This window comes from Aspergillus novofumigatus, assembly GCF_002847465.1.
Source record: "Aspergillus novofumigatus IBT 16806 chromosome Unknown P174scaffold_12, whole genome shotgun sequence".
NCBI classification, from domain to species: Eukaryota; Fungi; Ascomycota; class Eurotiomycetes; order Eurotiales; family Aspergillaceae; genus Aspergillus; species Aspergillus novofumigatus.
This window is the reverse complement of record NW_020194285.1, coordinates 197,093-213,729: the sequence shown is the minus strand read 5'-3', so window position 1 is coordinate 213,729 and position 16,637 is coordinate 197,093. Positions and strand designations below refer to the sequence as shown.

At 53.8% G+C, this 16,637-nt stretch overlaps 5 protein-coding genes across 5 annotated transcripts; 4 read left to right on the top strand and 1 right to left on the bottom strand.

Moving 5' to 3' along the window:
- The first annotated feature begins 359 nt into the window (after positions 1 to 359).
- On the top strand, positions 360 to 1,168 carry P174DRAFT_446209 (uncharacterized protein). Its single transcript, XM_024828525.1, has one exon. It carries the CDS (start codon positions 465 to 467, stop codon positions 888 to 890), a length of 426 nt encoding a protein of 141 aa, XP_024677303.1. The 5' UTR covers positions 360 to 464; the 3' UTR covers positions 891 to 1,168.
- Positions 1,169 to 1,518: 350 nt separating this feature from the next.
- Positions 1,519 to 3,718, top strand: P174DRAFT_397619 (putative MFS transporter). The gene is made up of 6 exons (XM_024823808.1): positions 1,519 to 2,191; positions 2,238 to 2,414; positions 2,458 to 2,571; positions 2,618 to 2,642; positions 2,689 to 3,305; positions 3,354 to 3,718. Exons 1-6 carry the CDS (start codon positions 1,995 to 1,997, stop codon positions 3,676 to 3,678), a joined length of 1,455 nt encoding a protein of 484 aa, XP_024677302.1. The 5' UTR covers positions 1,519 to 1,994; the 3' UTR covers positions 3,679 to 3,718.
- Positions 3,719 to 3,879: 161 nt separating this feature from the next.
- P174DRAFT_516331 (lysophospholipase family protein) lies at positions 3,880 to 5,984 on the top strand (the record flags this gene model as incomplete). Its single annotated transcript, XM_024832321.1, has 2 exons — positions 3,880 to 3,961; positions 4,039 to 5,984. The coding sequence occupies 2 exons, from the start codon at positions 3,880 to 3,882 to the stop codon at positions 5,982 to 5,984; spliced, it is 2,028 nt and encodes a 675-aa protein (XP_024677301.1).
- A 107-nt stretch (positions 5,985 to 6,091) lies between these two features.
- P174DRAFT_455358 (aminoacyl transferase sphA) lies at positions 6,092 to 8,197 on the bottom strand (the record flags this gene model as incomplete). The annotated part of the gene is made up of 4 exons (XM_024829316.1): positions 6,092 to 6,769; positions 6,842 to 6,984; positions 7,054 to 7,960; positions 8,027 to 8,197. The coding sequence occupies 4 exons, from the start codon at positions 8,195 to 8,197 to the stop codon at positions 6,344 to 6,346; spliced, it is 1,647 nt and encodes a 548-aa protein (XP_024677300.1). The 3' UTR covers positions 6,092 to 6,343.
- Positions 8,198 to 8,264: 67 nt separating this feature from the next.
- P174DRAFT_446206 (reducing polyketide synthase sphB) lies at positions 8,265 to 16,172 on the top strand. The gene is made up of 5 exons (XM_024828524.1): positions 8,265 to 8,681; positions 8,702 to 8,922; positions 8,984 to 13,724; positions 13,789 to 14,082; positions 14,163 to 16,172. The coding sequence occupies exons 1-5, from the start codon at positions 8,274 to 8,276 to the stop codon at positions 15,978 to 15,980; spliced, it is 7,482 nt and encodes a 2,493-aa protein (XP_024677299.1). The 5' UTR covers positions 8,265 to 8,273; the 3' UTR covers positions 15,981 to 16,172.
- Positions 16,173 to 16,637: the final 465 nt, after the last annotated feature.

Sequence of the window (16,637 nt, the reverse complement as noted above, 5' to 3'; positions counted from 1 at the left end):
TATGCCTATATCCAGGCAACCAGCTTGAACCCGGTCATTATCGTCCAATGTAAGACTTTTCCTTGGACATCCCTGTCCGGTTGGGGTCCTACAGACGCTACTGCATTTCTTGTTGGATATTGGCAAGTCTAGTGGGCTTGACCCTGGCTTAGATTCTCCGCAGGGAGCCGTACATAAACAAACAACCGGTGTTCGCACCTTGGATTGGCTGCTGTACCCTGCTTCTGTTGGTTTCTGACACGCTTTTACGGTCATCTCTCATTTGGAAAGAACGTATATGGGTGGCCTGATCAAGGTGTTCTCTTGCTATAAAGGCCAGGAAGCGAGAGTCCAACTTCTCGCATCGTCAGGATTTCACTTTCCCTCCAATCCTCCAGAATTACTTGTGAAATCCCCTATCCGGTGAAACTACATACTCGCTCCGAAAATCTCATCCTCACAACTCACATTGACTCAGATCAGCAATGAAAATCAACATCCTTACCATTCTATCCCTGCTCATCGCCAGCAGTCTCGCCATGGCTACAACCAGATACACCGAGCCTATCCCCGAGGGAATCCCCGTCCTCGAAACACGCAAACAACTCAACGACATGGCCGACCAATATCCCATGGGGACCCTGGACGATAGAAACGGCGGCTACTACCTGCTCGACCACGACGGCACCGTCTTGGCCGTTACCTCTGATTCATTATGCGAGGAACTAGACGCCTCGATGGAAGAAGCGAGAAGAATTCACGCCGATAATCTGGACGATGAGGCCGATGTTGTTCCTAGGGATGATAATGCGGCTGCTACTTGCTCACACCCGCGCTGTCATACCCATGCTTTGTGTCGGACATACAGTGATTGCCATGTTTGTTCGTCGAGCTATCATTGGTGCTTTTGATTCTTTATTTTTGATGCCGCTTGGGATGGATGTCTTGCAGATAAAGGGGAAAACGGATTGAAGCTCATCTCTGAGGATTAAATATGGTGATATTATGACTTACTAGGTATTCAACATACTGTGAAGTGATTGGATACGAATCACTTTTTTGCTTTAGTATAGGTAGAGAAACTACTGAATCAAGCACAATTCTTTATTGTGGTCCGATTGCACACAGTCTATGTGGAAAATGCAGACCCGTTGACACTCGTTATCAAGGAATTAGGTGGAAAATTTGAACACCAGACCAGCCGGCAGGCGTGCCAGCGACATCCTCGCCAGCCCGCTCCTTCAAAATGGATCAGAGGAGTGGATGCCATTCGAGCTCAGCTACACGCAAGGGGTATTATCTGGTTCCTCGGGACCATTCACCTGCACCAGATCAATGCTGTGCACTTACTGAGAGCGAAATTCTACTCCGGGTTGGTACTCCACAGTCGTTCTCGGCATGGTACCTACATACCTCACATTCCCGAGGCTCCTCTGTGGGGGAGTGTATGGGAGGAATCTGGCGTTGAGACCGATGACCACATGCGAACTTTTATCAAACCCCAATTGCCTAAATCCATAGCCGTAATGGATCTCGGATGTGACATCAAGTTCCTACACCTATGTCTCGGGGTGGTTGCATCGCGCTGGGGCTTTCGGGCTGATAATGACCGCGATCCCAGCTTCAGTCACCATATGGGGGGATCGGCTCGTCATGTTCAAGGTGCCAGTATCTTGCATGTATCCTCTGAGATTGTCATACATCGTTCAGCTATGTTCGGATTTCTGGCCGTGAGAGGCGGGACCGACCCCGAGACGAGGCGAGCCCTACCGGCAGAAAGTGCTAGATCGCCAGGACGATCTCGCATTGTGGCTTTACTAAAGAACCTGCAAATCACTCCGGAAGGGAAAAAGCTACTCGGACTGCATTACCCCGGCCCCGCCTCCCCGCACTGTTCGGCTTTTGTGGTCCTTATGTTGATCTCGGACATCTTCCGGGTCGTCATACTCTTAAGAAGTTCCCGTCTTTTAAGACAAGGATTGTCATAGCTATCAGCGACCAACACGACAGCCAGCATGTCAAAATCACCGACTGAGCATATAGAACTTTCACAGACGAAACTTGAGAATGCCTCGGACGCCCTGTACGAGGCCTACGCCTCCAAGGGCCCTGAATGGCACCAGCAGATGACCCGACGCTTACTCCGAAAGGTGGATCTGCATCTCCTGCCCTTCCTGGTGGTGATGTATCTGCTGAACTTCCTGGATCGAAAGTATGCTTCCTTGCCTCGGAGTAAAATTAAGCTGACTTCCTTGAAGCAATCTCTCGCAAGCCCGACTTGGGACATTGGAAAAAGACCTGGGCATGACAGGCACCGACTTCAACCTGGCGACGAGTATTTTGTTCGTCGGATACTTGCTCATGCAGCTCCCATCTAATCTGCTGCTGACGCGCGTGAAGCCGTCATGGCTGCTGGGTGGTGCAATGGCGATCTGGTAGGTTTCCCTCTTGGTTTCTCGAATTGGTCTGACCAGACAGGGGTATAATATCTGCAGCTCAGGCAGCAACGACCTCGTTTACCGGGTTAGTTCTTGCGAGGTTCTTCCTAGGGTTTGTGGAGGCGCCGTTCTTCCCAGGAGCGATCATGTTGATGTGCGTATACAACCCCACACCTAGTATGCATTTGCTGATTTTGTAGGTCGAGTTGGTATACCAGGCAGGAGGTATGTCCACAGTCTTCTGGCATTTAGGACATACTAACCCAAGTAGTTGAGTCATCGAATTGCCTGGTTTTACGCCGGCAGCTCCTTGGCCAACGCGTTTGGCGGCCTTATAGGCGCGGGAGTACTGGGCAATCTGGACGGGGCACACGGGATTGCGGGCTGGCGATGGCTTTTCATCATCGAGGGCAGCATTACAGTCGGTGTATCGCTCTTCTCGACCCTCTGGCTTCCCAACTACCCAGCGACCACCTCCTGGTTGGATGAGACCGAACAAGCCTATGCCCAGTGGCGTCTCATCAACGATGCCGGCGAGGCCGATGATACAAACGCTGTCAGCATCAAAGACGCGCTGGTGATGGTGTTCCGGGACCGACGAATCTATCTCTTCATTCTGCTACAGCATAGCTCGCTTCTCTCACAGACTTTCCAATACTTCTTCCCGACGATTGTCAAGACACTGGGCTACGGGAGCATCGAGACCCTGCTGATCACTGCGCCCGTGTGGATCGCCACGTTCCTTGTTTCTCTGTTGGTGACTTGGACGTCTGGACGGACCAACGACCGCAGTTGGCACATCATCGGGTTGATGAGCGTGAGCGCAGTGGGTTGCATCATCTGCACGGCCACGACCAATATTGGTGCAAGGTTTTTCGCCATGTTTCTGTACGCTGCTTACCTCTGATAAATCTAAAGATATACTGACAACGGTAGGATGCCCATGGGCGCTGTGTCAGCTTACCAAATCATCATCGCCTGGGTGGCCAATTCGTTCCCTCGGCCGCTGGTCAAGCGCTCGGCAGCTATCGCGACGGCCAATATGGTCGGGAACACAGCGACGATTTATGGCAGTTATATGTGGCCATCATCGTCAGGACCGAGATATGTCCCCGGCGGCAGTGCGACGGCAGTGGTTGCGGTTCTGGTGGCAGTGTTGGCGTGGGTCATTCGGATGGTGCATGTGAGGATGAACAAGAGGCTGGAGGAGGAGGAGAGGGACCACGAAGTGGAGAATCCAGGATTCAGATACATTCTGTAAACGTTTTCCTAGTAGTACTAGAGAATAAGTGTGAAACATGCGGCTGAATACCGTTGAATAGTGCTGCCTAGACAATGTGCATAAATTACCCGAAGCAGCAAATGGAAAATGTTATTGCCTAATGCTCAGCCCGGACGACAACAACAAATACTCTGGAATCAGCCCTACATGACCCGCAGTCCCGCGAGCACCGAGCCCTGAATGATTGGCAGTCCCTTCTGGAAGTTCCACTGTTTGCTATCTGCAGCTATCCGATTCGTGGAGAAGAGCCATCTGGAGATGGGTCGAGGATGCTTTACGGCTATCCCGGAAGTATGTCCTGAGCCGGAGAACCGAGTATATCTACCACATCAATATTAGCTATCCTTCACAATGGCAATGGTGACTTCTTCAAAGCAGGCAGAGGCACCAATATGAAGGCCATTTCAACCCTTCTAACTACCCTGGCCGTGACCACGGCGACTCCTCTGGACCTGTCTATCCGGGCCCTCCCGAACGCTCCCGATGGCTATACTCCGGCAAATGTGTCCTGTCCAGCAACACGACCCAGCATTCGTGGTGCAGGCTCTCTTTCTCCAAATGAAACTGCCTGGCTCGAGATCCGTCGCAACAACACTGTCCAGCCCATGAAGGACCTGCTCGGGCGACTCAACCTCACCTTCGACGCTGCGAGCTACATCGACCGCATGTCGAGCAACGCGTCTAACCTGCCAAATATCGCGATCGCTGTTTCGGGTGGTGGATATCGGGCTCTGACCAATGGAGCTGGAGCTATAAAAGCTTTTGACAACCGAACACAAGGCTCGACGGGGTCTGGACAGCTTGGGGGTCTATTGCAGTCTGCGACGTATGTGTCCGGACTGAGCGGAGGAGGGTGGCTCGTGGGCTCAGTGTATGTGAACAACTTCACAACCGTCTCAGACCTCCAATCCGGGGGCGATGGCGACGTATGGCAGTTTTCCACGTCTATCCTGGAAGGCCCCAAGGCCAAACACCTGCAGTTCCTGTCCACAGCCGACTACTGGAAGGATTTGCTTACAGCAGTCGACGGTAAACGCGACGCAGGCTTCAACACCTCACTAACGGACTACTGGGGCCGCTCTCTGTCCTACCAGTTCATCAACGATCCGACCGGGAACGGCGGGCCAGACTACACCTGGTCGTCCATCGCGTTGACCGACGCTTTCCAGCGCGGGAAGATGCCGCTCCCCATCCTGGTGGCGGACGGCCGCAACCCAGGCGAGCTGCTGATCGGCAGCAACTCAACCGTCTATGAGTTCAACCCGTGGGAGTTTGGCTCGTTCGACCCTTCCATCTTCGGCTTCGCACCGCTGGAATACCTCGGTTCCCGCTTCGACAACGGCCAGCTCCCCAGCGGTGAATCCTGCGTCCGCGGGTTTGACAATGCAGGCTTTGTCATGGGTACCTCCTCCTCGCTCTTCAACCAGTTCATCCTGCGGCTTAACACGACCGATCTGCCGGACCTAGCCAAGGAGGCCTTCTCGAAGATCCTCACCGCATTGGGTCAGGACGGCGACGACATCGCCGTCTACGCCCCCAACCCGTTCTACGGGTATCGCAATTCCACCGCGTCCTACTCGCACAGCCGCGAGCTCGACGTCGTCGACGGCGGCGAGGACGGCCAGAATATTCCCCTGCACCCGCTCATCCAGCCAAGTCGCCACGTTGACGTGATCTTCGCGGTTGACTCCTCGGCCGACACGGTCTACAGCTGGCCGAATGGGTCCTCGCTCGTCGCCACCTACGAGCGAAGCCTGAATAGCTCGGGAATCGGCAACGGGACGGTTTTCCCTGCTGTTCCGGACGTGAATACCTTCGTCAACCTGGGGTTGAACACTAGACCGACCTTCTTCGGCTGCGATCCGGCGAATCTGTCCGCGCCAGCCCCCTTGGTGGTCTACCTGCCGAATGCCCCGTACAGCGCGCACAGCAATACCTCCACCTTCCAGCTGTCGTACTCTGATTCCCAGCGTGACGAGATCATCACGAATGGCTATAACGTGGTGACGCGGGGGAATGCAACGGTCGACAAGTCCTGGCCGAGCTGTGTGGGGTGCGCTATCCTGCAGCGGTCGATGTATCGGACTAACACGTCCATGCCGGAGGTGTGTAACAGTTGCTTCAAGGAGTATTGCTGGAATGGGACGGTGGACAGCAAGACGCCTCGGACTTATGAGCCGAGCCAGGTGCTGGGGAGCAAGTCTACCTCTGCTGCTTACAGGGAGGGGTTGAACTGGCGGGTGGGAGTATTTGCTGTTGGGGTGGCAATGGGGATGACAGCGTAGCAGAGGACAGTCGGCCTCAGATTAATTGATGTTGGACACAGCTTATAGATATATATTCCTTAGCTCCAAGTCGTTAATTAAGAAATGAAATGAAACCAGTGAAGTTGCCTGCCCTGCATAGCAAGAATGCGGCATCCCATAAAGTCTGCAACAGTGTATTAATAAATAGGTCCTGTTGTTTCCTAATTGAGAAGCCATTCCTGGAAAAAATTGCGACCACTTGTAGGTCTGATACAAAGTGTTGAAAGGTTTCGCTTGGGTACTATAGCCATCTCGTAGTATGATAATCCAAACTATTCCTACGGCAACACGTCTAAGGGGAGCCCTCTTCTGCAGTATATGTGGACACACGTTCAGCTTCACGCATTCGCCGCCATCAACGCGTAAATCTCCTGCGCGGCTTTGGGTATTTTGCCCTTTTCGCCACCCTCCTCGATATCGATCATCTCATTCGCAAAGTCGCAAAGCGTGGCCACCAGATAATCCACCTCTTGCTCCGTATTCCCAGCATGGATCATGACCCTGACGCGAGACTTGCCTTTGGGAACCTGGGGATAGTCAATGGGAACAACGGCGATTTTCGCCAGTTGCAGGTGGAAAAAGAGCCACCAGTTGTACTTTTGCCGGGTCCAGATTGGTACAATGTGCGTCACAAAGTCCAGCGACTCATAGTCCTCGGCCACGGGAATAGACAAGATACCCATATCGGCGGCTTTGTCCCAGATGTCGCTAGAGGTAATGGATTTGAAGAAGTATTTGACGAGATGTTGTATGTTGTCCTGAGCCTAGGTTTTCTTTTTGTTATTATTGAACCTTTTTTTTTTTTCTTTCAGTCATTTCACCCAATCGTTGCATACCTTCTGTGTGGCACCGGTTCTCATCAGGTTATAGGCTGCGCGAATGACTGCAACCGACGGGAAAGATGGGGCCGTGGTATTCACCAGGGAACCAGCATAGTTCAACATCATGTTTCGGACCGTGGCGTTTCCAAGAACCACAGCTTCAAAAACAATTTGCGTCAGTGATGCCGCTTGAGCAAGGAGTTACTGCCAGGGTCTATTGATCTTACATCCAGTACAGGCCAAGGCCTTGCCGCAGGTGTTCAGTCGAATTGCAACCTCATTTTCCAGACCCAGCAGCTTGACGAGACCGACACCTCTAGGACCCACGACTCCAGTGGCGTGAGCTTCGTCCGCAATGAAGGCAAAGTTCCCCTTGGGACAGATCTCTCGAGCAATCTCGAGCATCTCCACCAGAGGGCAAACGTCTCCATCCATGCTGTACACCGACTCTACAGACACGAGGATCGAGCGTGAACCGTCCTGAAGCATGGGATGAGAGTCCATGGTGGAGGACATGGCCTCTCGAAAGGCGTCAAGGTCATTATGGCGGAAGGCGACCTTGGTGGTGGCCAGCGAGGCGGCCATGCCTGTGTGCGTGCTGAAGTGAACCAGCTCATCGTACACGATGGCATCTCCGGGCCGTGGGATGGCCGTGTAGATGGCGATATTTCCGTTGGAGCCCGAGTTAAACATGAGGGCCGTCTCTGCCCCGAGGAAGTCGGCGATCTCCTGCTCCACCTCCTCGATATAGTCGTAGTTGCCGCCCATCACGCGAGAACCCCCGGAATGCAGCGAGAAATCGGGGTGTCTTGCCAACTCGGCCAGGAACTCACGTCGCAGTTCCCCTGTGAGTCCGAGAGAGAGAAGATCGTTGGAGCAGAAGTCTATCGCGTCTCCTGTTTTCCATGTGCTTTGTCCTCGGGTCATCAAAGATTGGGTCGACCGTCGAACATCTAGAGCCTCCTCGAGATTTCGGTAGAAGGTGGGGGCATCTTTCATGCGGGGAGCAATCAGTTTCTGGCTCTTGATCCAGGAGATCATCTCCGAGACGACCTTGCCGTTAGCTGCCATGGTGGTGAGGTTGCGGAAGGTATAGTCTTCGACAGTGGGTGCAGCGGCCAGCGTTGGTGTCACCTAAAAAGAGAAAGAAAGGAAGGTCAAGAATAACATCGAGTCAATATGCCGAGTTAATTCATAAACCCATTTAAGGATCATCTGGTCCCCTATCGGCGTAACCGGCCGAGGTGCTGCGGGTCGTCGCCGACACGGGTTCCGGCCAGCGAGCAGGACGGGGGGCGCATGGCCGCTGCGGAACCCAGCACATGGGAAATGCAATGCAACATTGTCGGCAACAATCATGTTAATGATCATTTTAAACTCAAATGTAGAGATGGTCCGCCAGGTGACTGACTGCAAAGCAAGCAACTTTTACTTCTAATTCACATCAATGACTATGGGCGAAAGTAACGGCACCAATGGCCACGGGGTAACAATGGGTTCGAAAATGATCAATGGGGCTACTCTCAACGGCCATCCCACCAACGGTGTGCACCCTAACGGCACAAAGGGTACTTCGGCCCATGGGGTCCTTCGCAGTGCTCAAGTGCCCATCGCCATCTGTGGTATGGCATGTCGTCTCCCTGGGGGTTTGACGACGCCCGACGAGCTTTGGGATTTCCTGCTCGCAAAGAAAGATGCTCGATGTCGCGTCCCTCAATCGCGCTATAACATCGACTCATACTACTCGGACACGAAGCAACCAGGGACGGTCTCGACCGAGTATGGATACTTCCTCGATGAGAGCGTCGACGTTGGAGCATTGGATACGTCGTTCTTCAGCATGACGCGAACCGAGGTAGAGCGGGCCGACCCCAGCAACGGCTTATGTTGGAAGTCGCACGCGAGGCCTTTGAAGATGCCGGCGTGACAGAGTGGAGAGGCAAGACTATCGGCACGTATATTGGCAATTTTGGAGAAGACTGGCTGGAGATGTTTGGGAAGGAGACCCAGCCATGGGGTATACATCGCATTTCCGGTTCAGGAGATTTTGTAGTTGCGAATCGGCTCTCGTACGAGTTTGACCTGCAAGGGCCAAGGTATGATCTTCTGTTGGCAAGTTGTTCCAAATACCAGCTCTGTGCTGACACTTTTCCCTAGCATGACGATTCGCACAGCTTGTTCTTCCGCCCTGGTGGCTTTGAACGAGGCGTGTTCTGCTATTAGTAGAGGCGACTGTGGATCCGCTCTGGTGGGCGGCGTCAATCTGATCCTCGCACCGGGAATGTCGATGGCGATGCAGGAACAGGGGGTTCTATCCAGTGACGGCTCGTGCAAGACCTTCTCTGCTGACGCTAATGGGTATGCCCGTGGAGAGGCGGTGACGGCGATTTTCATCAAGCCGTTGGCGGATGCCCTGAGGGATGGCAACCCAATTCGTGCTGTCGTGAGAGCCACATCCCACAACGCGGACGGAAAGACCCCCACACTGTCGCAGCCTAGCACGGACGCACAAGAGGCTCTAATGAGGAGAGCATACGAACTCGGAGGTATTACTGACTACGCGGAGACCGCCATGGTTGAATGCCATGGAACAGGTACGCCGACTGGGGACCCCATCGAGGCGGCAGCTGTGGCCCGGGTGTTTGGAGACAAAGGCGTCTACATTGGATCGGTCAAGCCCAATCTCGGACATACCGAAGCTGCGTCCGGCCTTGTATCATTGTTGAAGATGGTGAAAGCACTCGAGCATCGCGTCATCCCGCCAAATATCAAATTCACCAGCCCAAACCCAAACATTCCGTTCGCGGAGGGTAGGCTGACGGTCCCTACCGATCCACTTCCATGGCCGAAGGACAGACTCGAACGGGTCAGTGTGAATTCCTTTGGGATTGGTGGCGCAAATGCCCATGTTATTCTCGAATCTGCCACTACTTATGGTGTCCCCGCTGCGGTTCACGAAACACCGGAGACGCCGCAACTTCTGTTGTTCACAGCCAACTCGTCAAAGTCGATCACGAGGATGATCGACGGCTACAAGGCATGGGTGGAACAAAATCCGGACAAAGTCAGTGATCTAGCCTACACGTTGGCAAGGAGAAGGGAACATTTGCCGCACCGAGCTTTTGCCATCTTCAGTAATGGTGTGCTTGAAAGTGTGTCACAACCTGCAAACTCCAAGTCTGCGAAGCCACCGAGCGTGGTGATGGTCTTCACCGGTCAGGGCGCACAATGGCCCCAGATGGGACGGGAGCTGCTGCGATCGAATGAAGTGTTCAGGTCTAGCATCCGATCTCTGGACCAACACCTGCAGACCATTGCTGGGGAGAAGCCGCAGTACTCGATCGAAGAGGAGCTCAAGAAACCAGCCAAGAAGAGCCGTCTGTCATTGGCCGAGTTCTCTCAACCTCTTTGCACTGCCATTCAGATTGCACTGGTCGACACGCTCAAGTCCGCGGGAATTCGCCCAGACGCAGTCGTGGGCCATTCCAGTGGCGAGATTGCTGCAGCATACGCCGCCGGGGCTCTCAGCGCTGGAGAGGCCATCACCGCTGCCCATCACCGTGGAGCAGTGACGCGCAGGCAGAAGAGAGTAGGAACGATGGCGGCTATTGGAATGAGTTGGGCGGAAACGGAAAAGTACCTCGTCCCGAACGTCACGATTGCCTGTGACAACTCACCCAGGAGCGTTACAATCTCAGGCGACGTCGACGCCGTCCAATCCGTTGTTGCTGCCATCAAAGAGGCACAGCCACAGATGCTGGCTAGACTGCTCCAGGTTGACAAAGCCTATCATTCATACCATATGAAAGAGATCGGAGAGGATTACCAGTCCTTGATCGGCGAGGAAGTGGTCGGGAGAGCACCATCGGCGCTCTTCTTCTCCAGTGTGACCGGACATGCCCTTGGCCCCGACCACAGAACCTGGTCAAAATATTGGCAGGACAATTTGGAATCCCCGGTCCGGTTCCGCGAGGCTGTCACGGCCATTTTGAAACACGACGTGGGAAAAAATGCTGTCTTCCTTGAGGTTGGGCCTCACGGGGCTCTCGCGGGTCCATTGAGACAGATATTCACTCAGGCTTCTTCTCCAGCTCCCTATGTGTCGGTCATGGCGCGCAACCAGGACTGCAATGCGTCTTTCTTGTCCGCCATTGGAGCACTTCACTCACTCAATGTCGATGTCAATCTCGAGGCCCTCTTTCCCACGGGTTGCTGTCTTCCGGATCTTCCCCGGTACCCGTGGAATCACGAAGGGAGCTACTGGTACGAATCTCGTCTCAGCAAGGAGTGGCGCAACCGCAAATTCCCATACCATGATCTCCTTGGTGCTAGGGTGGCCGAGAGCAGTGATGGTGAGCCTGCCTGGCGTAACATGTTCCACGTTACAAACACGCCGTGGATGCGTGACCACAAGGTCGGAGAGAACATCGTCTTCCCGTTCTGTGGCTACATTGCCCTGGCTGGCGAGGCCATCAGACAACTGACCAATGTTGAGGAGGGATTCAGCGTTCGAAACATCATTGTCAGCACGGCGCTGGTGCTCAGCGAAGGCAAGCCGACGGAGATGATGGCCACGTTCCGGCCGCACCGCCTGACAAACTTCCTAAATAGCGCATGGTGGGAGTTCACTGTTTCAGCCTACAACGGGCGCAACTGGACAAAGCACTGTACAGGAGAGGCCTGTGCTCAGTCTTCGGCGCCCGAGCAGACCCAGGATCCTGCTGGCCTGCCTCGGAAGCTCAATGTTAGAAAATGGTATGAGAAAATGGGCAAAGGTGGCCTCAATTTGGGAGGTTCTTTCCAGACCCTCGAGACGATGACGACCTCCACTTCAGAACAGCGGGCGGTTGGCAAGGTTGTCAATGGAAGGCAGGGAGATGAAGCCAACTACCACATTCATCCTACCGTCCTCGATGCAACCCTGCAGATTCTGGGTGCTGCTGCAGTCAAGGGCTACGCACGCAAAACCAAGACCTGGCTACCGACCAGCATCGATAAAGTCACCGTCCATAGGTGCTCGTCCGATATCATCACCAGCGTCTCCGCTAAGCTGTCGAGTAACTTTTCGGTTGTTGGAGACGGCCGTTGTACGTCCGGAGGCACCACAGTCGTTGAAGCTGTCGGTATCCGGATGTCACTTGCGGACGGTGCCGGTGCAACTGACATTTCGGACACACATGCCGCATCCAGATGTGAATGGAGACCCGACATTGACTTCCTCGATGTGGATGAGCTCTTCCGCACACCGGCAAGCCGAACAGACCATCTGCGTCTCCTGGAGGAGCTCGGGGACATCTGCTTGCTCTTGTCCCAATGGCGTTTTTCAGAATCAGCAAGCAATCCAATTCTGCCACATCTACAGAAATATATGGCTTGGATCGGGTCTCAATCCAGCGCGATTGCCTTCAGATTGCCGTCGACTTGGACAGGCCTTGATCACGAGGCTATCTCCGCTCGAATCGACACTATATTGAGTCAGCTAGCAAACACTCCGGCAGCCCCAGTCGCCAGTGCCATGCATCAAGTCTGCATCAACATGGATTCCCTCTTGTCCGGCGAAAGCCTAGAGAGTATCCTCCCCGGGGAGACCCTAACGCACGTCCATGAATTCCTCGGACAGCTAGACCGAAGGGAATTTATTCAAATGTTGAGCCACTCCAAGCCCAACCTCCGGATTCTGGAGATTGGAACTGGAAACGGCGTCTCGTTGTACCGAGACATCCTCGCCGAACTGACACGACCTGATGGCGAGATTCTCTGCGCTAAGTACACATTGACTGCCCCAGGCTACGTTGTGGCGACAACGCAAGAGAAGATCTTCCCAAATATGCAGTTCGCCAGTTTGGACGTCAGCCAGGATCCGTTTGAACAAGGATTCGAGGAAGCTGGGTACGACCTCATTATAGCTGTCAACGCTCTTCGTGAGTGCAAAAATATCCAGGAAAGCTTGGCCAACCTGAGGAAACTCTTACGTTCCGATGGTAGGTTGCTTCTGCAGGAGCTTTGCCCATCATCCAGATGGATGCAGTATGTGCTCGGTGTGCTCCCGACGTGGTGGGCGGGCCCTGCCGATGGGGCAATCGAGGTACCTTACTTGAGCCAAAAAGATTGGCAGTCGAAGCTTGCAGCTGCAGACTTTGGCGATATCGAGGCCATGGCTCTGGATTCAGAAGAACCCCATCAAGTTACAACCACCATGGTCGTAAGGCAGGTCCGTGATACGCCCATGAAGAAGGTCACGGTGCTTCTGGAGGAGGAAGGACCCGCTGTCACACACATCTTGAGCGAGCTCGAAAAGGAGGGCTACGAGGTGACCAGATGCAGATTAGAGGATGACCCACCGGCTGGCCAAGATGTCATTTCGCTCCTGGACATCGAACAGCCCTTTTTCCACGAGATCGATGAAGCACGCTTCCTGTTATTCAAGGCCTTCCTTCTCGGTCTTCAGGACCGCAACGCCGGGATGCTCTGGGCAACCCATCTTATCGACATAGGATGCCGTGATCCCCGATATGCGCAAGTTCTCGGACTCGCCCGAACTATCCGTACGGAGCAGCTGGCTGATTTGGGAACCTGTCAGATCGACAGCTTTGACAACTCGAAGTCCATTGGCGGATTCCTTCGGGTGTTTGCCAAGTTTCAGACTCGCCAAGGTGATGAGGAACTCAACCCCGACTTCGAATGGGCCATTCTCAATGGCCGAGTGCAAGTCGCACGGTTCCACCCTTTCATCCTGGCCGATGAGCTCTTGGTCTCGGAGGAGTCAAACGAGATGGCCACGCTGAATGTCGGCACGCCGGGACGGGTCAACAGTCTACACTATGCGCGGCATGAACGAAAGGACCTCGAGAAGGACGAAGTGGAGGTCGAGGTGTACTCTGCCGGGTTGAACTTTAGAGTAAGTCATTACGAAGAGATATTGCCCAGAGTAAGTTTCACCGTTACTGACACGAGACGTCTAGGATATCCTGGTCGCACTGGGCATCGTTGAACTGCCGGTCCGTCTCTTCGGAATCGAAGCCGCAGGCATCGTCACGCGCGTGGGGGCAGACGTCAGCCCCGACGACCTCCAGGTAGGTGATCGGGTTGTTTGCTTCTGCAGGAAAGACGCCTTTTCCACATATACAACCACGTTGGCTGCTGTCTGCGTGCGTATTCCCGACAGCCTCACCTTCGATCAAGCTGGAACGATGCTTATACCGTATTTCACCGCGATTCATTCTATGGTCAACATTGGACGCGTCACAAAAGGCCAGGTAAGCAGCGACGGAAGAACTCGATGTTATTGTGTAATGTGGCAGTGCATTTACTGATCAATGGTCCCGTCCCTCCATAGTCCGTCCTGATACACAGCGCGTGTGGTGGAGTGGGCCTGGCGGCTATCCAGGTAGCCCAGATGCTGGAGGCCGATGTGTATGTCACGGTTGGTAGCGAAGAAAAGGTCAAGTATTTGATGGAGAACTACCACATCCCGCGAAACAAGATCTTCCATTCTCGCGACCGGTCGTTTGTGGATGGTGTCATGCGAGAAACGGAAGGCCGTGGCATGGACTTCATCCTCAACTCCCTCTCTGGCGAGCTCTTGCACGCCACGTGGAGCTGCGTTGCTGAATTTGGGACTTTACTCGAGATCGGAAAACGCGATCTGATCGGAGACGGTAAACTCGACATGAAGCCTTTCCTGGCGAACCGGAATTATTGTTGTGTCGACATCGATGGGCTCTGGAAGAGAATCCATGTCGCCAGAGCGTTGATCTTCTCGATCTTGGATTTCTACAGCAAAGGATACATCACCCCGCTACCGATGACAATTTTCCCCGTAGCCCAGACCCAAGATGCATTCCGATTCATGGAGAAGGGACAGCACATCGGCCGTGTGGGCGTTTCGTTCAAGCCAACCGAAGGGGAAACCCAGCTGGGATTGGAAGCCACCAAGAGAGCCCTGACGGTTGCCTTCAACGGGTCCGCCTCATACCTCATGGTCGGTGGCCTTGGCGGTATCGGTCGTGCCGTATCCACCTGGATGGTCGATCACGGCGCCCGCGAGCTCGTCTACCTGTCCCGTAGCGCTGGCCTTACGCCCAAAGATGACGGCTTTGTCACGGAGCTCCAGAGCATGGGTTGCGCTGTCAGGCTTGTGAGCGGAGATACCACGAAGCTCGAGGATGTTCAGAGAGCCATTGCTGCGGCAACATATCCCCTCAAAGGTATTGTACAGATGTCTATGGTGGTCGCCAATGAGAACTTTACTAGGATGAGCTTCGACGAGTGGATGGCGTCGACGGCGCCCAAAGTACAGGGAACCTGGAACCTCCACGATGCTTCCGTGGTCGCGGGTATCGATCTGGATTTCTTTGTGATGTTCAGCTCGGTATCGGGCATTGTTGGACAAGCCGGCCAAGCAAACTATGCCAGTGGTAACAGCTTCCTAGACGCGTTCGCCCAGTACCGGAACGGCCTGGGTTTGGCGGCCTCGGTGGTTGATATGGGAGCCGTCGAGGATGTGGGATGGATTTCGGAGCACCAAGGGATGATGGGGAAAATGTCCAGGAGCGGCTTCAAGCCTGTACTGGAGCAGGAGGTCATTGACGCCATGGCAATCTCCATGTTGGTCCACAACAAACCCGGTCAAGCCGTCGCCGAAGAAGCGCTTGCAGCCGATTCAAACGCCACGTCTTATTTCGTGCACAGGAATACTTTCCTCGTCGGCCTTGCTTTGCTCATTCCATTGCACGATCCCAGCAACTACGTGATCTGGAAGAAAGACCGCCGCATGGCCTCCTATCACAACAATTCTACGGTGGCGGCCGCAACCGCAGCCTCGACGGATGTCCTGAAGACCTACTTGAGCAGTGCTAAGGCGGATCCTTCCATTCTCAAGTCGCCAGAAGCAGCCAAGCTCTTTGCGGTCGAGATCGGCAAGAGGCTCTTCGACCTGTTGCTTAAACCTCATGAGGAGCCTAATACGAGCTGGCCACTGCTGGATCTTGGCCTGGACTCGTTGGTGGCTCTTGAATTGCGCGCTTGGATCAAACAGGTCTTCTTGTTTGATCTTCCCATGCTGGAGATGATGAGTATTGGCTCTCTTGACATTCTCGGCCAGTATGCAGCAAATGAGGTTTATAGAATCGCGACAGAAAACAACGAGAGCTAATCCATCCGCCATGCGGATTGCCACTCGGAAAGGGTACGTTGTATCGTTCTACTACTTGCTGCGATACAGGCTTCACCCCTCCTTTGGCATCAAGCACAGGATCGGTTGAAGTATTCCTTGCATCTATTCATGTTTTTCTACATTCTTTGTATACCGTTCAGACCGTACATCTATGTGAGAAATGCCAAGTATCTATCTGTTCTCAGAGGCTTTCATAAGTAATCTTCTACGGTCCATGAGGAGTGAATAATGGCCTCGTCCGTGTACAGGGGCAGGAAAACTCAAGGCCTCCGAATTGGTGGCATGTTGGTCTGTATACGATGTACGAAAGGCATTCGCTCGTAAAGATCATGGTTCTACAAGCCTCAACCCAAAGTTATCTCATAGTCCTTTGTCCCCCGGGCTCAAGGTCCGCAGTTGTTGGCTAACAGACAAAGGTCCGTCTTGGTGGCCACATGCCTCCCCTCGGTAGCCTCCGGTCATCCAGGTTTCTATGTAAGCTAGGGGCCGAATTGAATCGTACGACATTGACTTGATAGACGAACCGAGCATGTCACAAATGCTGCGTGCATCAACCGGGCGGTCGGAATCCGAGAGCCCGGAGGTATCAGTGGACGGGATCCGAGTCTGACAACTGAGGTCAGGGAGCGAAAAGGC